Raw genomic sequence first — 24,946 nt, forward strand, 5'->3', positions numbered from 1 at the left:
ATAGGACGTGTGAACGCAGCTCTGGGTGCGAGTAGAGTAAACCCGATATACCGATAGAGTGGGGTATGGCAGAGACTTATTCTAACAACAAAACATGACATAGCGTAGTATAAGCAGCGGCTGAACCTGACGGTCCAATTGTCACCCAACATTTAGCTTATCCTGGGCAATCCAGGTAACAAGACAAATGACATAGCATGGTATCTGCAGTAGCTGAACCTGGGCGATGATCCAGGTGACATACAACATTTAACGCGGCCTGGATGATCCAGGTGACATACAACATTTAACGCGGCCTGGACGATCCAGGTGACATACAACATTTAACGCGGCCTGGACGATCCAGGTGACATACAACATTTAACTCGGCCTGGGCGATCCAGGTAACAAGACAAATGACATAGCCGTGATCTGCAGTGGCTGTACCTGGACGATCCAGGTGACATACAACATTTAACGCGGCCTGGACGATTCAGGAGGCATACAACATGTAACTCTACCTGGGCGATCCAGGTAACACATAACATTTAACTCAGCCTGAGCGATCCAGGTAACAAGACAATAACATATAGTATCAGCCGTGGCTGAACCTGGACGGACAAGGTGACATGCAGCCGTGCACCTGAGAACACACGCCTGTGAGTGAGGGTGTGGCTCATATCTGAAGAGCCTCCGCCCCTCCCACAAATGCAGGCTGACTAATCAGCCTTACCAACATATGATATATGTAAATGCATAATATGTGGGAAACTACTACTGATGTTTTAGCCATAATATATTTACATATTTTATAATATCATATATATATATATATATATATATATATATATATATAAAATGAGTTTATGCGCGACCAAACGATTAGACTGATCTTTGCCAAATTTAGCACACAGGTACATCAGGTGTCCGGGAAAGTTTTAGACCGGGTCTCAGTTCCTGAGATATTCCCAAAAAATGAACTGCATTAGCCAATAGAAGCCAGCAAGCCTTTCACTTAAATCTGAACTGCCATTTACAACTGATCACAGGTTTTAGCAGTTTGCAGGTCCTTAACTATTCAGTGATATAACTTATGATGGCACAACTACACTGCTCCATGCATGGGGGGCAGGGGCCACTGTTAAACGGACGGGCGATGTGGAGTTCACTGTTAAGTGAATGGGCGCTGTGGAGTTCACTGTTAAAGGGGCAGGCACTGTGGAAGTCACTGTTAAAGGGGCAGGTACAGTGGAGGTCGCTGTTAAAGGGGCAGGTACAGTGGAGGTCATTGTTAAAGGGGTGGTCACTGTTAAATGGGCGGCCACTATGAAGGTCACTGTCAAAGGGGTGGTCAATGTTAAAGGGGCTGCCACTATGAAGGTCACTGTTAAAGGGGTGGTCAATGTTAAAGGGGCAAGCACTGTGGAGGTCACTGTTAAAGGGGTGGTCAAAGTTAAAGGGACAGCCACTGTGGAGGTCACTGCTAAAGGGACAGGTACTGTGGAGGTCACTGCTAAAGGGGGGGGCACTGTGGAGGTCAATGTTAAATGGGCAAGCAGTGTGGAGGTCACTGTTAAAGGGGTGGGCACTATTAAAGGGGCAGGCACTGTAGAGGTCACTGTTAAAGGGGCGGGCATTGTGGAGGTCACTGTTAAAGGGGTGGGCATTGTGGAGGTCACTGTTAAAGGGGCAGACACTGTGGAGGTCACTATTAAAGGGGCGGGCACTGTGGAGGTCACTGTTAAAGGAGTGGTCACTGTTAAAGGGGTGGGCACTATTAAAGGGGCAGGCACTGTAGAGGTCACTGTTAAAGGGGCGGGCATTGTGGAGGTCACTGTTAAAGGGGTGGGCATTGTGGAGGTCACTGTTAAAGGGGCAGACACTGTGGAGGTCACTATTAAAGGGGCGGGCACTGTAGAGGTCACTGTTAAAGGAGCGGCCACTATGAAGGTCACTGTTAAAGGGGTGGTCAATGTTAAAGGGGCAGCCACTATGAAGGTCACTGTTAAAGGGGTGGTCAATGTTAAAGGGGCGGCCACTGTGGAGATCTCTGTTAAAGGGTGTGGGAATGTGAACATTGAGGTGTTGTTTGCACCAGGAGCGTGTCACCAAGGGGCCCGGACTTGGTGGACTAAAAGTCCCAGTCAAGGGGTCCAATAAAGTAGTTGGGGGACACCATATAGATAGTGTAGCTGGTTCAGCTATTTCAGGGCAGGCTTTTACTGGGAAAAGGCAATGTGTTGGGTGGGTGCCTGTTCGCCATGCTCCAGCCTCGGATTCAGAGCATGCTCACGTCCAGGGATTTCATTTAATCTGGTTTCTGGAATTGGGTGTGGCTCACTCTGTAGAGTATGCAGACAGAGGCCTAGTAAGGCTCTGTCAGTGTGGTCTCAGCTAGGCAAGGCTGAGGGGCCATGAGGCTATGCAATAGCCTGGACTTTGGGGGACTCAGCGACGCCCGGAAACAAGCATTGAAAGGTCAGAGTCGGGAGGACTGCTAGACCACAACCCCCTCCAAAGGTACTGCATTTGTTACAGCCTGAGGGCTGGTGGACTGTATGTCTGGGGTAAGCCACACCTGGTTCCATGTGGGAACGCTATCGTATAGCAGAGTTAGGAAAACTATGTTTATTATGTTTAGGTAGAGCCCAGACGGGCAGGCTTTTGTTTTATGCCACGTTGTGTATGAAGAGTGTAAAATAAAATCGTACTGTTTGGACCTGAAACCCAGTGTTTATGAAGCTAATTCTGTTAGAATGACCCCCGAATAAGAGACGATCCCTTACAAGGGGCAGCCACTATGAAGGCCACTGTTAAAGGGGTGGTCAATGATAAATGAGAGGGCACTGTGAAGGTCACTGTTAAAGGGGCGGCCACTATAAAGGTCACTGTTAAAGGGGCAGACACTGTGGAGGTCACTGTTAAAGGGGCGGGCACTGTGGAGGTCACTATTAAAGGGGTGGGCACTGTGGAGGTCACTGTTAAAGGGGCGGGCACTGTAGAGGTCAATGTTAAAGGGGTGGGCATTGTGGAGGTCACTGTTAAAGGGGCAGACACTGTGGAGGTCACTATTAAAGGGGCAGGCACTGTGGAGGTCACTATTAAAAGGACAGGCACTGTGGAGGTCTCTGTTAAAGGGGCGGCCACTATGAAGGTCACTGTTAAAGGGGTGGTCAATGTTATAGGGGGGGCATTATGAAGGTCACTGTTAAAGGGGTGGTCAATGTTAAAGGGGCAGGCACTGTAGAGGTCACTGTTAAAGGGGTGGTCAATGTTAAAGCGGCAGCCACTGTGGAGGTCACTGATAAAGGGTTCAGTACTGTGGAGGTCACTGTTAAAGGGGAGCACTGTGGAGGTCAATGTTAAATGAACGAGCACTGTGGAGGTCACTGTTAAAGGGGTGGGCACTATTAAAGGGGCGGGCAATGTGGAGGTTACTGTTAAATGGGTGGGCACTGTGGAAGTCACTGTTAAAGGGGTGGGCACTTTGAAGGCACTTTGAAGGACCAATCTTTTTAAGTATCAATTTAGTCAAGTGATCTTGAAGGGCTTATAGAATAGAAACCACCTGTACATGACCACATTTTAGAAACTACACCCCTCAAATTATTCAAAACGGATTTTACAAACTTTGTAAACCCTTTAGGTGTTCTACAAAAATTAAAGGAAAATGGAGGTGACATTTAAAAATTTCATTTTTTTTTGTTTTATTTTTTATTTTTTTTACAGATTTTCTATGTTAATCACATTTTTTGTGTAGCACGGCAAAGGTTAACAGTAGAGATGAGCGAATCTCATATTTGCATTATGGATTCCGTTACCACGGAACATAACACAATTCTATGATGAAATGCATAACGGAATCCTCTCCTGCATAACAGAAACGGGATGGATACGTTATGCAGCCCATAAACTTCTATTATGACGGAATGAATAACGGAATGCCTCTAAAGTCATTCCTTTATGCATTCCGTCATAGAATTGCATTATAGTCTGTGGTAATGGAATCCATAACGCAATTCACCTTTTGCCAGTAAACGAATCGCAAACAAATTTCATAACTGGAAATTCGCTCATCTCTAGTTAACAGTAAAAATACCCTCAATATTTATTACCCTGATTCTGCAATTTAAAGAAACACCCTATATGTGGTGTGACACAGTGAAAGGTCTGGTGTGGAGAGGAAGGTATTTTCCTCCAAGTATGAGCTACTGGACTGATTGACACCAAGATGAGATCAAGCATCGGACTGGATCTCATATGCCAATCTGGGCTTTGTTGACAGCTGACTTTTTTAAAAATGCCGGCTGGATGGCAGTAGGTGGTTTGTGTGAGGCCTGTGGCTTGATGTCGGCTTGGGGTCTGTCTGGGAGGACAGGTTGGTGAACACCTGGACTTGTCCCTCTTCCGCGGTACCCGCAACACGGTGTGAATTAAACACCAGGACTGGACCTTCTTAAGATGTACCCACGGCATGGTGTGAATTGAGCATCAGGACTTTTGTTTTTGTTAACCAGCTTGTGTGAATAAACACTGAACTTGTGTTTAAGAACTGTTTTGTGCCTCTGCACTGTGTCCGCTTACCCTGCTTACCAGAGTGAATCCCCACAGTGGTTATAAACCAAGGAAAGGAGTGCCATATGGATTTCAGAAAGCAAATTTTGCTGGAATGGTTTTTGGGTGCCATGTTGTATTCAAAGAGACCCTGAGGTATGAAACCCTCGAAAAGTGACCCCATATTAGAAAATACACCCATCAAGGAATTTACTACAGATTTACTGAGCACCTGGACCCCACAGAAATGCATGGCTGTGAAAATGAAAAATGTTCAATAATATGTTGCTTTCCCCCCAATTTGTTCATTTTCACAAGTGGTAAGATGAAAAAATGCAGCCCACAAAGAGTTACCCATTTTCTCCTGAATACATCAAGACCCCATAGCTGGTTGAAAATTTCTCTATGCACAGACCGCAGGGCTCAGTACAGAAGGAGCAACATATAGCTTTTGGAGGGCAGATTTCTCTGGAACAGTTTTTGGGCGCATTGTCACAGTTGAAGAGAACCTGAGATACCCCTGGAGTGGAAACACCCAAAAAGTGACCTCATTTTAGAAACTGTACACATCATGGAATTTATTGAGGGGTGACAGAGAATTGACCCCACAGGCATTTCACAGAATTTAGAAATACTTGGTTGTGAAAATTTTAAATTTACTATCTTCCAATAAAATGTTGCTTTAGCCCCATATTTGTTGTTTTCACAAGTGGTAAGATGAAAAAAAGCACCCTATAATTAGTTACCCATTATTTCCTGAATATGGCAATACCTCATATGTGGTTGTAAACTGCTCTATGGGCACACCACAGGGCTCAGAAGTGAAGGCTTTTGGAGGGCTGATTTCTCTGGAAAAGTATTTGGGCACTGTCATATTTGAAGAGACCCTGAAGTATCCCTGGAGTAGAAACCCCCCAAACTGCCCCTTAATAAATTTATTGAGTAGTGTAGTGACTGCTAGGACCCCAGAGGCATATCATTTTTTTAAACATTTGGCCGTGAAGATGAAAAACTACATTTGTTCCAATAAAATGTTGTTTTAGCCCAAGATTGAACAAGAAAAAAGTACCCCACAGTTTGTAAGGCATTTACTCCTGAATATGGCAAACCCCATAAACTTCTATTTTGGGCACACTGCAGGCCCAGAAGAGGTACCGGTATATTCTTTCAACTAATAATTTTTAATTGTTTGCATAATTTTAAATAGGCCACCAGGTGGCGAAGAGCTAAGGGCAATTACCCAGTTTTTCCATCTGTTTAATGTAGTCCTCACAATAAGTATGGATTTTCCTATTTATCAGTGAAATAAAGTGAAGAAGACTATAGAAGTTACAATTAAAATGTGCACCGTTTTACTATTTTGCAGCACTACTTGACATGCTTCAGTGGGACGATAGCTATACCATTTCTTCTAGCAAATGCTCTTTGTGTTGGAAATGACCAGCAAACTGTAAGCCAGCTTATAGGAACAATATTTACATGTGTAGGAATCACTACATTTATCCAGACAACATTTGGTGTAAGGTACGCTATCTTGTCTTATTCCGAGATATTTCAAGACTTTTATAGTGCAATAAGTGCATGCTTTTTTGATGCTGTTTTTGCCACTTTAAATATCCACTTTGTTTCTATGGTTAATCAACTATATATTGAGGACAGGAGCGCTACAGGATCTTGCATAATCCTGCCGCTTGTGTTCAGCTGCTTCCCGTTCCTGCTGGTCTATGCTTCCTGGTGCCTTTCTATACATAGCAAATGTCTTCTCAACCAATCACTGGCCACAATGGTGACCTGCTTTACCAAAGGTGCAGGCATATACTCTGTCGAGAGTGACCAGGAAGTAGAACCTAGCAGAGGGCAGTGGAATGGTAGCAGTGGAGAATTGGTGGAAGTATGAACTAATTTGTGACTGGCCACAGTGAACGGCCAAGCTGCACATCTAATTGGTGGAAAATAGACCTAATAGTGGATGCACTGATTTGATCTTCTTGCTCTAAATTTAATTGGCTTTTCACTGTAGCCAATCACAGTTGTTTTACCAATTAAATATTTATGCTCTGATTATCACTGCTTGTGCCATTGTAAGTTAAGTTAGGTTTTACTTAACTATGGCCTAGGAAAAGCTAATGCAAGCTGAAATATTGTTACTTGAAGGACCACTGTATTAAATTAGCAAGCTTTTGAACAATTTGACGATTATATTTCAATACAATTTAAATAATATTTGAAATTATTTGTACTGTTTAAATCTCCTGAGGGTCCATGTGCAGGAGCAGTGGTAAATGTATTCCTTGATTTCCAACTACACATGGTATGCTGACTCATGAGTTTACCTAGCCCACCTATGTTATAGCAGCATGCAGCTGCCCTGTGGAGAAAAGTGTGTGGCAGTTGCCCTGCTCCAGCATTCCCCTGGGTCTTGCAGTGAGGAGGAGGTGCACCTGTCTCCCCTAGGGAAGACCCTGTTCCAGCATATCCTGCCTGTTAGAAGAGGGGTTGATATTGAATGTTGGTGAGGTGCAAGGCAGGAAGTAAAGCCTTTAATAAGTAAAGCAATTGGTGCAGTTCAACACATAACCAACTTTTACTGATGAACCAGCAGTTTCGACAAACATTTACTTTTCAGCATAGGCACAGTTCTTAAAAAATCTTAAATAAATTCCCATCAGAATCAGAAATGTTGTCTCCATGTACCATATACAGATGCACTTTCTTATATTAGGCTATGCAAGGCATTAGTTCAGACTGTGGGTGCTCACAAAACTTCAAAAATTCCTACTGCGGGTATAGTTCCTAAATCAAATTCGCAATCCGTTTCTCTGGCATGACTAAAGACCGGAGGCCATTTGAAATCCAGTCAATTTGGCTGCTCAAACTTCCAAATAATATTCCTTTTCCTTGCTTAGTCTGATAAGTTCCCTGGAGTACCTCTCTGGGCTCCAGAATCTGATTGTACAATACACATGCAGTAATCCCCAGAGGAGTTGATGCAGAGGATGGGAGTGGTAGTGGCCCTGATGAAGTGATGTGTCACAGTGTACTTCATCAAGCTGTTGCTCTGTGGGGACTGGTGCAGTAGAAATGTAGTATTGAAGGAGGAGGCCAGAATAAAAATGTCCTATATTTTTCACCCTATAAGACGCACCAGCCCATAAGACGCACCTAGGTTTTAGAGGAGGACAATAAGAAAAAAATATTTTGACCTCAGGTCAGACCACCAATTTTAATAAGACCCTCAATCAGATCTCAGCTCAGACCCCAATGTAAATGACCCCCAATAAGACCTCAGATAAGAGCCCCAATATAAATAAGACCCCCCATGCCTCATATCATCAGTCCCCATGCCTCATATCATCAGCTCCCTTGCCTCAGATCACTAGCTCCCTACCTCAGATCACTAGCCTCCATGCCTCAAATAATCAGCCCCGCCTCATATAATCAGCCCCCATGCCTTTAGATAATCAGCCCCCATGCCTCAGATTACCAGCCCCCAACCTCAGATCACCAACCTCCAACCTCAGATCACCAGCCCCATGCCTAATATTATCAGTCCCCATGCCTCATATCACATAAAATAAAAAATCGACTTACCTCTTCTGCTCCGGATGCTGCCACTCCCCTCCAAGCGCTTCTTCTTGCTGTTGGCTGTGCTGTGACCCGACACACACAGAGTGCATATCCACAGCACAGCCGACTGAAGAGTACCAGGAAGCGGTGAATGCAGAGCCCGGGGAGCGCTGCATTCACCACTTCCTGGTCCACCAATACTAATGAGCTCTTCCATTATGGAAACACTCATTAGTATTTGGGGAAAAAGAGTGCATCTTATGGGCGAAAAATAGGTATTTTGCTGAGTGCAACACGGAACTTTAAATACATTTAATGGAGGCAGACTTTGAGAGCAATCTTTTGGCACTCGTAAGTATTATAGAGGCAGGTTGGAAGGCTGCAATTTAGCACTTAGGTTGTCCTGGCCTAGTAAGCAGAGCTGCCAACCATAATTTTTCTATTTTCTGGACAACTTATCCAAAAATCATGGACAGTCAACATTTTTTATGGACAAATTGGAAAACCATAATAAATTATGAAGATTATAAATAATACATGTCTATAGATCAATATACTGATACAAACTCATTAGCAGCATTTACTGTGAGCTGTAAAATGATTACAATTACCCCCCAAATAATATAGTCAAGTACCACCAGCCTGAAAAAAATCACGGACTCATCTATTTTTTTCACAGACATAGGAAAAAAGTTACCTATTTTTGCGGACTTTCCAGAAAGTTGGTAACCCTGCTAGTAAGGTTCTAGGTGATAAGTGTCTTAGCTGTAGGCCCTCACCTCACAGCAGTGTCTTTGATAAAGACGCCCTAAATTAGGGCATTTAAGGTACACTCTGGTGCTCCAAATCAATGTACCCCCCAGGGGTTAATATCCACGCGTGGCTGAGAGACTAGACGCTGACACATAGATGGTCAATGCAATCTCTAACTTTTATTACATGTGGTAAGCGTATATACATCTTCAGAAGAGGGCAGTCCTCACTGAGGCTTAAACATTGTTTCTTTGGTCAAAAAGGAAGAAGAGATAAGAGAGAGGAGATAATACACCTGCATCTGCGCAGTGGGCCCTACTTTGGAATGTGAACTAATGTAAACATCTGGTTACCATCGCCATTTTGTAATGGAGTTTATCCTAACAAGAATACTGCCTACGTCATATGTGACACTTCAAAGAGGTGCTTCTCTATAGGCAGTGAATAATATATACATATCATCGAGCCATGCACTCCTTCACAATCTATATGACTCTTGGGACACCTGTACAGAGATGAGAAAACAGACACTTCTCACAGCACAGCCCTTTGCCCCCCCCCCTTCTTCTCCAGTCTTGAAACAAAGAGGGGGTGGGTGGGCACTTGGAAGTAGAAAAAGTAAACTCATTACAATCCTAGATACACAAAAATATAGAATAAAATTCACACATCTTTAACATCTTCAAATGCTGGATTTAGCTATACCCTCTGTTATATCTCTATGGAGAACTTCTCTTTGGAGCAGGAGTTCTGTAGTGTGCTTCCTTACTCTTGTCTCTGGACCGGAACCCCACATCCTGGCAGGAAGCAGGACCAGTCCTTTCCTACCAATAGGGGAGGAACAGGGTGGTTAGCCCCGTTCCTGCTTAACCCTTGCCATCCATATCCTTATTGGTAACAATGGCCACACATACAAAATACATAACAATATAAAATACAATATTATCTATTTGCAATTTTTTCAAAACACCCAGTTCTGGGGAACTACACACATAGGAGTCAAGGTCCTTTAGGCTGTTCATACTAACTCACCCTCTCCCAACTGCTTACACACAGGAAGGAGCCAAGCACAAGGAATTGGGCCCGCCCCTGCCTGGCAAGTGCAAACTAAGGGGGTTAAAGAGGACTTGTCAGCACAAAATTCAATGCAATCTACAGTCAGCATGCTATACAGCAGGATAAGCTGAGCAGTTTTGTTGGAATATATTCAGTAAAACCTTATCATTTATACATTCAAATCTCTGCAATTTCTGATTGGAGGTGGAAGCGTTGGTGGAGGAGGAGGAGGTAGCCTACACTGCTTTTTGCTTTTAAATTTATTTTAATTTTTTTAAATTAGGGTACACCCCAAAACATTGGGAAATATAACCTGTGATAACCCCCTCCAGTCATGCTAAACACACGTTCAGACAATACACTGGCTGCAGGGCAGGCCAGCACCTCCAAGGGGTAAAGGGCAAGCTCAGGCCATGTGCCCAATTTGGAGACACAAAAGTTGCAGGGGTTGACCCCTGTCAGTCAGTTCGTGTAGGCGTGTGCACACTCACTGCCCCACCATGTTGTACGTCCCCATAATGTTCACGATCCAATTTGATATCTGCTTTATCAACTTTCGATGTTCTTTTATGCGCCTACCATGGTGATCACAGTTGGCAGAAAGATAAATTTATTTAAAAAATTGGGGATCAAGCAGAAATGTGGGAAAAGCTATTGAGGCGCAAATGTGGGACAAATTACAGAAGCCCAAATGTGGGCCAAAAAAGTAAAGCGGAAATATGGGAAAAGGTATTGAGGCAAAAATGTTGGGCAAAAGAGTAAGGCGGAATTGTGGGACAAATTATTGAAGCGCAAATGTCTTACAACTTGTTAAAGTTTAAGCATTGAATCAAAGGAGTGGCGCGCATCAATTAAAGAAGCATTTCAGAAATTTTATTCCCTGTCACCTATGCAGAGCATGGGTTTATTCACGTCTAAAATTGTATAATGTCAACCCAAGAATGTAATAGAAAAATTACAGAAATTGAATTTGGTAGAGCAGGGGTCTATGACAGAAAATAATTGTTTATTGTCACCCTAAAATGTAAAATGTGGTACATCACACCCAAAAATTGGTGAATTTCAACTGAAAATGTGACAGACAAGTTATTATTTTTATTTTTTCGGTCTACTAGGTATAGCAGTGGTACATCACACCCAAAAATTGGTGAATTTCACTAGAAAATGTAACTGACAGTTTTTTATTTTATTTTTACCGGTCTACTAGGTATAGCAGTGGTACTTCACACCAAAAATTGTTCAATTTCAACTGAAAATGTAACAGACAAATATTTTTATTATTTATGAAAAAATCCCAAATTTACCAAAAATTGGGAAAAATTCACAATTTTCCAAATTTCAATTTCTCTGCTTCTAAAACAGAAAGTCATACCTAATAAAATATTGATTACTAAACATTCCCCATATGTCTACTTTATGTTGGCATCATTTTGGAAATGTCATTTTATTTTTTAAGTATGTTAGAAGGCTTAGAAGTTTAGAAGCAATTCTTACAATTTTTAAGAAAATTTCCAAAACCCACTTTTTAAGGACCAGTTCAGGTCTGAAGTCACTTTGTGGGGCTTACATAGTGGAAACCCCCATAAATTACCCCATTGTAGAAACTGCACCCCTCAAGTTACTCAAAACTGATTTTACAAACTTTGTTAACCCTTTAGGCGTTCCACAAGAAATAAAGGAAAATGGAGATGAAATTTCTAAATTTTACTTTTTTGGCAGATTTTCCATTTTATATTTTTTTTTTCTTTAACACATTGAGGGTTAACAGCCAAATAAAACTCAATATTTATTACCCTGATTCCGCGGTTTACATAAACACCCCACATGTGGTCGTAAACTGCTGTACGGGCACACGGCGGGGCGCAGAAGGAAAGGAATGCCATACGGTTTTTGGAAGGCAGATTGTGCTGGATTGGTTTTCTGAACGCCATATGTTTTTTATTTTTCTGCCGATCGTCTTGTGCAGGGGCTCGTATTTTGCAATAAGTGTTGAGGTTTTTATTGGTACCATTTTTGGGTACATAGGATTTTTTGATCATTCATTATTACACTTTATGGGGCAAGGTGACTCAAAAATTGGCTGTTTTGGAACAGTTTTCATTTATTTATTTTTACAGCGTTCATCTGAGGAGGTCATGTGATAGTTTCATAGAGAAGATCGTTACGAACGTGGCAATACCTAATATGTATACTTTTTCTTATTTATTTAAGTTTTACACAATAATAGCATTTCTGAAACAAAAAAAATGATGTTTTAGTGTCTCTATAGTCTGAGAGCCATAGCTTTTTAATTTTTGGGGCGATTGTCTTAAATAGGGTATCTTTTTTTGTGGAACGAGGTGACGATTTGATTGGTACTAATTTGGGGGTCACACGCCTTTTTGATCGCTTGCTGTTGCACTTTTTGGGATGTAAGGTGACAAAAATGTCTTTTTTTTACACAGTTTTTATTTTAAAAAAAATTGGTGTTTATTGGACGGGGTCTATCATGTGATATCTTTATAGAGACTTTCGTTACGGACGCGGTGATACCTAATATGTGTAGTTTTTTTATTTTTCATTTTTTATAGGAAAAGGCAATTTTGCCATGGCAACCACTGCTGCTCTGCGATGGCAGCCCCGATGGTGGAGAGAGGGAGCCCCCTCCCTCTATTAAGCCCATGGATGCCGCTGCCGCGGCATCTATGGGGTTACAGCAGAGTGTCAGCATAGAGCTGACACTCTGATGATGGCGGCGGCTCAGGAATGGAGCCGCCGCCATCAAACACAGCAGGGGGACTTAACTGTATCGGGGGCAGCGCTGGAAGGGAGGGGGGGTGTCACTGAATGTATGGGGCAGGGAGGGGGCTGGCGCATCAGTGCACTGGGCAGGCTGATTCAATGTGCAGTGCACAGTGCAGACAGCTTCAGGTGCAGGGGCACAGATCGGGGGGGCACAGATCGGGGGTGGACACAGATCGGGGGGGGAAACGAGGACTCCATGTGATTTCAGGCTCTGATCTGCAGAGCGCAGATCAGAGCCTGAAACCGGCATTTTTTCACTGCCACAATCCGATTGGTTAGTCTGCATTGGTTAGTCTGCACTGCAAAAAAAACTTTTTTTCCCCAAACTCGTGTTTGTTTAATAACTATATATGACTGCAGTATATAACCCTTGAATTTCACATGTGCTGATGCTGCAAGGCCAGAAAAATCGTGGATTTTGGCAAAAAAGTGTGTTTTTAAAAATCCTGAAAATTATGGCTGTATTTCTAGCTTAAATTGCACACTCGCTAATCCAGATGTTGTATATTGCCCAAAAAGTGGGCTTTTTTGTAACAGAATATGAAAGCTGTATAAAGATTAAACCAGGCACTCAAATATGGATTATAGGTCAAAATTTTAATCGAATATAAAATATATCGATATACTCATAAAATGCAATATAAAATACAATATAAAATGCAATAAAATGACATAGAAATTCACATAAGGATAACCATAAATTACTAGCAGCAATGTGGCCAATAATTATAGCAGCTAAAGTTGGAATAACCACAATCCGGACAAAGGTCTATATAAAATTCCAGGCGGTTTTAAGTTAAAGGACCGCACCCTTGATTGTAGCCAGAACCAGCCTGGATGGTTAAAGTTCAGACAGCCGCAATTGTTATGTCAGTCTTTAAAGAAAACCGCAATCCCAAGTGTATTAAAACGGGTCTTGTGAAACATTCACCGATCCTACTCGGTTTAAGGTAAAGGTGACTATGCACTAAGGTGGCGTCCCACCTATTCAAGCAATTTTACAGCTTTACCTTGGTCGATGTTGCTTTGTCCTATGTCCGGACCCAAAGGAGATATGCTGTGGGTGCCGAGTCAACCTTGTGTCTGCTCACAGAACTATGTTTGTGGCTCTTTCTTCCGGTGCTCGTTCCTTTTAATCACAGCTCTTTAAACTTGAAGTCCAGGGGAGCTACTGTCCCAGCATGCCGGTATGAGGTGTCGGACCATACCGGCATGCTGGGACAGTAGCTCCCCTGGACTTCAAGTTTAAAGAGCTGTGATTAAAAGGAACGAGCACCGGAAGAAAGAGCCACAAACATAGTTCTGTGAGCAGACACAAGGTTGACTCGGCACCCACAGCATATCTCCTTTGGGTCCGGACATAGGACAAAGCAACATCGACCAAGGTAAAGCTGTAAAATTGCTTGAATAGGTGGGACGCCACCTTAGTGCACAGTCACCTTTACCTTAAACCGAGTAGGATTGGTGAATGTTTCACAAGACCCGTTTTAATACACTTGGGATTGCGGTTTTCTTTAAAGACTGACATAACAATTGCGGCTGTCTGAACTTTAACCATCCAGGCTGGTTCTGGCTACAATCAAGGGTGCGGTCCTTTAACTTAAAACCGCCTGGAATTTTATATAGACCTTTGTCCGGATTGTGGTTATTCCAACTTTAGCTGCTATAATTATTGGCCACATTGCTGCTAGTAATTTATGGTTATCCTTATGTGAATTTCTATGTCATTTTATTGCATTTTATATTGTATTTTATATTGCATTTTATGAGTATATCGATATATTTTATATTCGATTAAAATTTTGACCTATAATCCATATTTGAGTGCCTGGTTTAATCTTTATACATTTTATACAATTTTTAGTGACCGGGTGGGTCACTTAAACCAAGAGCACCTTAAATCCACAAATCAGCTGTAGTGATCCACAGATTTTTCGATTTGGTTTCAGAATATGAAAGCTGTACATATTAAACTTGAATTTAGCGCATGCAGATCTGTAAAATAGTGTTTTTTGGCAAAAAAGTGTGTTTTTTAAAACCCAGAAAATTATGGCTGTATTTCTAGCTTAAATTGCACACTGGCTAATACAGATGTTGTATATTGCCCCAAAAAGTTTTTTTTTTTTTTTTTGTAACAGAATATGAAAGCTGTATATATTAAACTTGAATTTAACACTTGCAGATCTGTAAAATAGTGGATTTTGGCAAAATAGTGTGTTTTTAAAAACCCAGAAAATTACGGCTGTATTTGTAGATTAAATTGCACACTGACTAAGGTCCCTTTCACACGAGCGAGTTTTCCGCGCGGGTGCAATGCGTGACGTGAACGCATAGCACCCGCACTAAATCCTGACCCATTCATTTCAATGGGTCTGTGTACATGAGCGTTGTTTTTCACGCATCAGTTCTGCGTTGCGTGAAAATCGCAGCATGTTCTATATTCTGCGTTTTTCACGCAGCCCTGGCCCTATAGAAGTGAATGGGGCTGCGTTAAAAACGCATTACATCCGCAAGCAAGTGCGGGTGCGATGCGTTTTTCACTGATGGTTGCTAAGAGATGTTGTTTATAAACATTCAGTTTTTTATCACGCGCGTGAAAAACGCATCAAAACGCATTGCACCCACGCGGAAAAAACTGAACAACTAAACGCAATCGCAGACAAAACTGACTGAACTTGCTTGCAAAATAGTGCGAGTTTAACTGAACGCACCCTGAACGCATCCGGCCCCAATCCGCAACGCCCGTGTGAACTCAGCCTAAGGCCTCTTTCACACTACAGTATGTTGAATTCAGTGTTTTGCGTTCCGTTTTTCGCGGATCCGTTGTTCCGTTTTTTGCTTCCGTTTCCGTTCCGTTGTTCCGTTCCGTTTTTCCGTATGGCAAATACAGTATACAGTAATTTCATATTAAAAATTGGGCTGGGCATAACATTTTCAATAGATGCTTCCGCAAAAAACGGAACGGATACGGAAGACATACGGATGCATTTCCGTATGTGTTCCGTTTTTTTTGCGGACCCATTGACTTGAATGGAGCCACGGACTGTGATTTGCGGCCAAATATAGGACATGTTCTATCTTTTCAACGGAACGGAAAAACGGAAATACGGAAACGGAATGCATACGGAACACATTCCGTTTTTTTGCGGAACCATTGAAATGAATGGTTCCGTATACGGACCGTATACGGAACGCAAAAAACGGACCGTATACGGAACGCAAAATACTGTAGTGTGAAAGAGGCCTAAGCCTACAAATGCACCAGATGTTGTAAATTGCAAAAAAAATTGTGCAGTTTTTATTCCTGAAATCACCAGCAGCATCCTCTCCCTACACTAAGCACAGCAGAGTGACGTGCAGTGCTACATGACTCCAGCTTATATAGAGGCTGGGTCACACACTGCACTGGCCAATCACAGCCATTACATTAGTAGGCATGGCTGTGATGGCTTCTAAGGTCACACAGCTAAATGCTTGTTGATTGGCTGCTCTGCAGCCTTTCAAAAAGTGCCAAGAAAGCGCCGAACACCGAACCAGAACCAGAACTTTTACTGAAATGTTCGGGTCAGGGGTCCAGGAATCCTAAAGTTCCGTACGAACTCGAACTTTACAGTTCGAGTTCGCTCAACCCTATACAAGACCTATTACATAAGTAGCTAAAGCAGAAATGTTAGTTATATCCAAATTTAACCAAATATGAATATGCAAAAATGCACTAATACCACGAAGAGAGGGCCAGGCTACATGCACCTGCATGTGTGATATCACAGAGCAGTGAGTCTTCCTTTAAAAAAAGAATTAACACACTAGATAATAAACTTCAATCCTGACACAGCCAATACACATTCACACAAAGTGGACTGACAGATACAATGGATAGAGCCAATATTAGAACACTGATTGACATGATGCCAAGATGGAGGTGCTGAGTCAATACCATCGTACAGAATAAAACAAATAGGAAATAGGAAATACACAATTCTGTACTGTGCTTTTAAGGACACCATACATGCACCAGTCCCTTTTGCATAAATCTCATCCCACATGGGGTAAAACTGAATTTAGTCCAATCTTAAGAGGTCATACAATGTTAATGAAAACTATCACCATATGTCCACTATTATGGGAAAAATGTCCACCATATCCCAAATATAGCACTTCACATTTTGCATCAGAAACCTACTTCAAGCCATCAACCATGTGCACAGCAATGTGCCATTTTAAGTTTCAATGCTCTGGATATTATCCCATTAAATAAAACACTGACAGAGTAATTTACTAAAGTAAGATTTCAAAGTTAAAGCGACACAAAAGGCACCCAGACCACTTCAGCTCATTGAAGTGGTCTGGGTACAGTGTCCCTTTTGCAAATTGAGCTGCAATGTTCTAGAGCAGGCATGCTCAACCTGCGGCCCTCCAACTGTTGCAAAACTACAACTCCCAGCATTCCCAGACAGTCTACAGCTATGAGCCTGCAGCAGGGCATGGTAGGAGTTGTAGTTTTACAACAGCTGGAGGGCCACAGGTTGAGCATCCCTGTTCTAGAGAAACTGCAATGTTTACGTTCCAGCAATAAGTCAGCCACCTGAGGGCTTCCTGGATTCCTATGGGGTGATCTAATGCATGCGCAGCATTTGCAACGCATTAGCGCCTGCAGCACAGCCTTCGCTAAAGGGCTGCCAGGATAAGTGTCACGGACGGTGTACAGGAAACAAGACAAAGCAACATGCATATATGACTGAGTGGATCCAAAGCTAAGGAACCAAAAGGGAGACCCCTGCACAAGACCTAGCACTTTCCCTGGCTGCTCAGCCTATGCAAAGATCCGAAAGGTGGAAGGTTGCATATCCACGTACCTCGACTATATAACCCCTGAACACCCTACAACAGTGGGGGGACACGACCACCGGCTCTCTACACCAGACACGGAGGGAGTCAGGGTCACCTGGGATCCAGCAAACAGAAAATAACAGATAAATGTTCAGCACTTAACTTTGTAGCAGACTGGAAAACAAGATCAGCATGCACACACACTCCAGGAAGTAGTATAAGCCACCCAGTAATGCATTATGGGGCGAAATTTAAAGGGATGCAATCAGTTCAACTCCATGACAGCTGAGAGAGGCTAACGAGATGAGGAACTGAACAGCACAACAAAGAGAACTCAAGGAGGAGGTTCTGAAAGGCCTCTGTCAGAGCTTCTCAGCTGTCTGGTTGTGACAGTACCCCTCCCTCTACGAGTGGACTCCGGACACTCAGAGCCCACCTTCTCAGGATGGGACCTATGGAAAGCCCTGATGAGACGAGAGGCCTTAATGTCCGTCACTGGGACCCACATCCTCTCCTCAGGATCATAACCCTCCCAATGAACAAGGTACTGAAGAGAACCGCGGACAAGACGAGAATCCACAATCCTAGAGACCTGAAATTCAAGATTCCCATCAACCATAATCGGAGGAGGAGGCAAAGGCGAGGGTACAATGGGTTGAACATAAGGTTTCAATAAGGACTTATGAAAAACATTATGGATCTTCCAAGTCTGAGGAAGATCAAGTCGGTAGGCAACAGGATTGATGACAGACAGGATTTTGTAAGGCCCAATAAATCTAGGACCCAACTTCCAGGAGGGAACCTTCAATTTGATATTCTTGGTAGACAACCACACCAGATCACCAACATTCAGGTCCGGACCAAGCACACGTCTCTTATCTGCCACACGCTTATATCTCTCACTCATGCTCTTTAGATTATCCTGAATCTTTTGGCAAATAGATGACAAAGACAAGGAGAATCTGTCCTCATCAGGTAAACCAGAAGACCCCTCTCCCGAGAAAGTCCCAAACTGCGGATGAAACCCATATGCACCAAAAAATGGTGACTTATCAGAAGACTCCTGACGACGGTTATTTATAGCAAACTCAGCAAGGGACAAAAAAGAACACCAATCCTCTTGATTCTCCGCCACAAAACAGCGCAGATATGTCTCCAGATTCTGATTAACGCGCTCTGTCTGGCCATTCGACTGCAGGTGGAAAGCAGAAGAGAATGACAACCGAACCCCCAAGCGAGAACAGAAAGCCTTCCAGAATCTGGAAACAAACTGCGTGCCCCTATCAGAGACTATGTCTGAAGGAATACTGTGCAATTTGACAATGTGATCAATAAATGCCTGCGCCAGCGTCTTAGCATTGGGCAAACCAGGAAAAGGGATGAAATGCACCATTTTGCTAAAACGGTCCACCACCACCAGAATCACAGTCTTCCCCGAGGAACGAGGCAGGTCCGTTATAAAGTCCATGGACAGATGTGTCCAAGGACGGGAAGGAATGGGTAAGGGAAGGAGAGGACCTGATGGCCGTGAATGAGGGACTTTGGCACGAGCGCAAGTCTCGCAGGCTGCCACAAAACCCTCAACCGACTTACGAAGCGCAGGCCACCAGAATCTCCGAGCGATGAGATCCAATGTGGCTCTTGCCCCCGGGTGCCCAGCAAGGACCGTATCGTGGTGTTCCTTAAAAATCTTGTGTCTTTAAAGCGAGAGGCACAAACAACCTCCCAGGAGGACAAAGATCAGGAGCCTCGGACTGGGCTGCCTGCACCTCTGCCTCCAATTCAGAAAAGAGAGCAGAGACCACCACACCTTCAGCCAAAATGGGACCCGGGTCTTCAAAATTCCCGCCTCCCGGAAAACAACGTGACAGGGCATCTGCCTTCACATTCTTAACTCCAGGGCGGAACGTGACCACAAAATTAAACCTAAAAAAGAACAAAGACCATCTGGCCTGTCTCGGGTTCAGACGCTTGGCTGACTCCAAGTAGGCCAGATTTTTATGGTCAGTAAATACGGTAATAGGGTGTCTGGCTCCCTCTAGCCAATGGCGCCATTCCTCAAAAGCCAACTTGATGGCCAACAATTCCCTATCTCCCACATTGTAATTTCTCTCTGCGGAGGAGAGTTTTTTCGAGAAAAAGGCACACGGTCGCCATTTGGCAGAAGAGGAACCCTGAGACAAGACCGCCCCCACACCCACCTCAGAAACATCAACCTCAACTATGAAGGGTAAAGAAATATCAGGTTGCACCAAGATGGGAGCGGAAGCAAAACTCTCCTTGATATTAGAAAAAGCCTTACGCGCCTCTACTGACCAAGAAGAAAAATCTACCCCCTTTCTGGTCATATCAGTGAGTGGTTTAACAATAGAGGAATAATTCAAAATAAACTTCCTGTAATAATTGGCAAAGCCCAAAAACCGCATCAGCACCTTCTGATTCTCAGGAAGCTCCCACTCAAGCACAGCGCGGACCTTCTCGGGGTCCATGCGAAAACCAGAAGCGGAGAGAAGAAACCCCAGAAATTGAATTTCTGGAACTGCAAACACACATTTTTCCAGTTTCGCATATAATTTATTCTCCCGCAGGATGAGCAAGACTTGACGTAAATGTTCCTTATGAGTTTTGAAATCAGGAGAAAAAATCAAAATGTCATCCAAATACACTAATACAAATTTTCCCATCAAAGGATAAAAAATGCTGTTCACGAAATGCTGAAAAACGGCTGGGGCATTCATCAAACCAAAAGGCATAACCAAATTCTCAAAATGGCCCTCAGGGGTATTGAAGGCCGTCTTCCATTCGTCTCCTTCTCTGACCCTGACCAGGTTGTATGCCCCTCTTAGATCTAATTTGGAAAAGACTTTAGCCCCAACAACCTGGTTAAACAGGTCCGGGATCAGAGGAAGCGGATAAGGGTCACGAATAGTGATACTGTTCAGCTCCCTGAAATCCAGACAAGGTCTTAAAGAACCATCTTTTTTCTTAACAAAGAAAAAACCAGCGGCAACAGGTGACTTCGAGGGTCGTATGTGTCCTTTTCTCAGACTCTCAGAGATATAAGCACGCATAGCGATCCTCTCAGGTTGGGAAAGATTGTATAAACGAGATTTAGGCAGTTTGGCGCCTGGGATGAGATTAATAGGGCAATCGTACTCCCTGTGCGGGGGCAAAGCCTGAACTCCACTCTCAGAGAAGACATCCGAAAATTCAGAGAGAAAAGATGGTACAGTCTTAGTAGCAACCTCAGAAACAGATGTCGTGAGGCAATTCTCTCTGCAAAAGTCACTCCAACCATTTATTTGCCTCGCTTGCCAATCAATGGTGGGGTTATGTTTAGTGAGCCAGGGTAGCCCCAACACTAGAGGGGTAGGCAAACCGCTAAGGACGAAACATGACACATCCTCAACATGAGCATCACTCACAATTAAACGGATATTGTGAACTATGCCCTTTAATGATTTCTGAGAAAGTGGAGCGGAATCAATAGCGAAAACAGGAATATCCTTTCCCAAAGTGCGCACCTGGAAACCATGAGTTATCGCAAATTGATTATCAATGAGATTGATCGCTGCTCCACTATCCACAAAAATCTCACAAAAAATGTTCTTGCTCTCTAGCGCCACCCTAGCCGGCAGGGCAAAACGGGAACTACAAGCAAACGGAAAACCTTCAATTTCCGCCTCAACCCTGCCAATAGTAACAGACTGAACATTTTTAAAAGATTTTTTCCTGTTTGTTTCTTTATTACTCCCAGAAAACTGCCTGAATCTCCTAGAGCAGTGATGGCGAACCTATGGCACGGGTGCCAGAGGCGGCACTCGGAGCCCTCTCTGTGGGCACCAGCACTGTGAAAAAAGTCTATGGTGTACCAATATGCCTTAAACTCTTCCTGCCATTCATCAGCGCAGGGCGCACTATGAACAGCACAGTCAGCACACTGAATGTAGGTAAAGGAAAAAAGAAGTTCTGCATCAGCGCAAATTCACCAGTGAGATCGGTCTTGATAGAAATCAGATAGTAAGATCAAAATAGTAAATAGATTTTTTTTGTTTTAATAAGAAACAACGCGTTTTGGGGATGAAAGACTCCCCTTCATCAGGTTTCACATACACATAACAAATATTACATTATTTATAGATAAATTCCTACCAAAAAAACGCCAAAAGCATGCACCTGGGTGATGCCCCTTGTGGGAGGAGCCATCACCAGGTGTCATCTACACTTTCAATCTTTCTTCATATAAATAACATTGGATAAAAGTGGCTATAAGCAGTCCATATACTCTACATAAAATCGCATTAATATTATATTAAAATTCCTTACAGATCGTTTCTTTAGATGTATTACATATCGCTCCCGGTCATGTGATCGCTAGTATGGGCGTCACATGACTCGGGAGTCCGGAAGTGTGTGTTAGGTGACGCCGCTCTCATCTAGCTGAAAGGAGAGAGGGCGGAAGTAGCTATACTAAGATCGCTTTAACTGCGCATGTCCGTGTCGGCCGGCGGCTTGAATATCTCAGACGGGGATAACAACGCTGGGATCGCTCGAACGGCGCATGCCCATGTCAGCCGGCAGCTCGGTTGTCACATGATCGCATCTATGCGGTCATGTGACCTATTTATCTTGTCATTCAGACCTGGATCATACTGGGGATCTATTCATGAGGCTGGGTGGAACTTATTTAAAAGTGTATATAAAACGTATAAACAAGGGGAAAAAAAAGAATATATTGCGTAGGCATAAAATGTTTAAATGACTCAAATAGATTATTTGGGGTTATAATGATAATAAAAAAGGAAGGGGGAATAGTGGATTTCTGTGTGTCTGCAGTTAGGAAGAATTATAATAAATAAATATATGTGAACACATACATGTACAGCAGATATATATATATATATATATATATATACATATACATATACATACACTTTAAAAGAATAATAGAGGGGAAAAAAAATAAAAAATATATAAAAAGTAAATAAAAAAAATAAAAAAATATATGCAAAATGATAAAAAAAATTGATAAAAAAGTTGATATATATAATATAAAAATTTATAAAATATATCCATATAAAAAATATATATCTATATAAAAACACAAGAATGTGTAAATATATAAACACATATAAAAGATATAAAAGACATACAAAATTATACATAGAGAGAAAAAAAAAAACAAAAAAAAAAAAACAACCCCATTATAAATTAATTTCAAAAGCCTCATTCAGCCCATACGGGTTCAAACTATTAATTTTAAAAATCCAATACATCTCTCGACGTCTAATGTACTGGACGTCTGTTTGGAGGTGTAATGGAATGTGTTCAATCGGTGTTATAGTGAACCCTATGGTGTTGCCATCGTGGTGTTCTGCCGCATGTCTAGATACACTGTGTTTCATATATTTTTTGCGGATTTTTGAACGGTGTGTATTAAAACGTTTGCGTAAAGTTTGTATTGTACGGCCCACATACTGTAGGTGACAGGGGCACTCCAATAAATAAATAACATGATTTGAGTTGCAGGTCAGGTGAGATTGGATTTCGAATGATTCCCCAGTGCTCTTACTATTAAAAGATGAACGTTGGTAAATGTTAGTACAACAGAGGCATCTCAAATGGCCACATTTAAAACTTCCTTTTGGAGCCTCAATCTCTTTTTCATCATTAGGGGAATGTATTGTAGATCTCATTTTGCTCGGGGCTAGTATATTTTTCAGAGTTTTAGCTCTTCTATATGTGAATTTCGGATTCTCCGGAATAATTTGACTCAGTATCAGATCTCTTTTGAGGATATGCCAGTGTTTCCCCAGAGTTGCCTTAATGGCGTTGTGGTTTTGGTTGTACGTTGTTATAAAATTATAACAGTATGAGTTGATATCATCTTTGTCGTCACTTTTTTTGGGGGGGGGGCTAAGCTTTCTAGTTGGGTTAGTCTGTTCGCTTTTTCTCTGGCTCCCGCAATGATGTCACTCGGATACCCCTTTTGATTGAAGCGAGATGTCAGAATATTGCATTGTGAACTGAAATCTGAGTCTAATGTGCAATTTCTGTGGATCCGTTTGAACTGGCTAAAGGGGACATTTGTCTTCCACTTTCTGTAATGTGTACTGCCAAAATCAAGATAGCTGTTGCTGTATACCTTTTTAAAAAAGGTTCCTGTTTTGATTTCATTATTTAGGATGAAGATCTCTAAATCTAAAAATTCTGTTTTTATTCTATAATGTGTACCTGTAAATTTAATACCCCAATTGTTGGTATTTAGGTGAGACATAAATTCCTCTATGGTGGATTGTTCACCATCCCAAATGAAGATCAAATCATCGATATATCTTTTGAAATAGATATTTTTATGCCAGAACTTGGTTTGATATATAAAAAGTGTTCTTCAAATCTACCCATAAACAGATTCGCGAAGCTTTGCGCGAAACGCAAAGCCTCGTATCTGTTTATAGGTCTGCTCCTGAAAGGTAAATACGTTGTGGGTGAGAATACATTCCATGCCTTTAATGATGAAGGTTTTTTGCTCTAGAGGCATTTCAAAATGGTTGTTTAGAAAGACAGCTACACCTTCAAGTCCTAGGTTGTGGGGAATATTCGTGTATAGGGCTGATATGTCTAAAGTTAACCAATGGTAGTTTCCTTGCCACTTGATGTTTTTAAAGGATGTTATTAGTGATGTTGAATCTTTAAGATGTGATTTCAGATTTTGGACATATTTTTGAAGATGTACATCGATGTAGTGGGAGAGGTTTCTGGTCAGAGAGGACACTCCGGAGATTATAGGTCTACCAGGAGGGTTTTTTAGGGCCTTGTGTATTTTCGGCAGATGGTAGAAAGTCGCTAGAGTTGCTTCTTTTACTAAGATATATTCCTTCTCTTTTTTATCCAGAACTATGTCTGCTGATTTTATTAGTTTTTCAAATTCATCTCTATATTGTTTAGAGGGATCACTGTCTAATGGTAGATAATAATTTTTGTCTGAGAGTATGTTCAGAGCTTCTTTTATATAATCCTCTCTGTTTAGGATCACGATTCCACCCCCTTTGTCTGCGCTTCTTATCGTAATTTTTGTATTGGATTGTAGACTTTTTAGAGCTACTCTCTCGTATGGTTTAAGGTTATGTTTTTTCTGTTTCTTTTGAACTGGCGGGAATGTCTCTTGGTTTATTTGTCTAAAATCGTTTGATACTAACGAGTAAAATGTATCAAGAAAATTGCCCTTATGGTGAATGGGATAGAAATTGGATGGTGGTCTGAGGCCTGATGGAATAGCTTTCAGGTCTGGCCCTTCTGTTGTTGAGGTAGTTTCTATTTGTATCTGTGGTAATTTTGCTACTGAGTTTTCCTGCATTTTGAAATGCCTTTTAAGGGTTAGTTTCTTGATAAATCTGTTAAGGTCTAGGAACAGATCAAACTC

The 24,946-nt window shown here is 42.2% G+C and overlaps 1 protein-coding gene across 2 annotated transcripts in view; it reads left to right on the plus strand.

The window, feature by feature from the left end:
* Positions 1–24,946, plus strand: part of SLC23A1 (solute carrier family 23 member 1) — a 419,817-nt gene that overhangs the window by 44,316 nt on the left and 350,555 nt on the right. For both annotated transcript variants that reach the window (XM_044280913.1, XM_044280914.1), the window contains one exon: positions 5,900–6,057. In XM_044280913.1, the coding sequence (XP_044136848.1) occupies positions 5,900–6,057 (158 nt within the window). The remainder of the gene's footprint in view (positions 1–5,899; positions 6,058–24,946) is intronic.

Source organism: Bufo gargarizans, chromosome 2, assembly GCF_014858855.1.
Source record: "Bufo gargarizans isolate SCDJY-AF-19 chromosome 2, ASM1485885v1, whole genome shotgun sequence".
NCBI classification, from domain to species: Eukaryota; Metazoa; Chordata; class Amphibia; order Anura; family Bufonidae; genus Bufo; species Bufo gargarizans.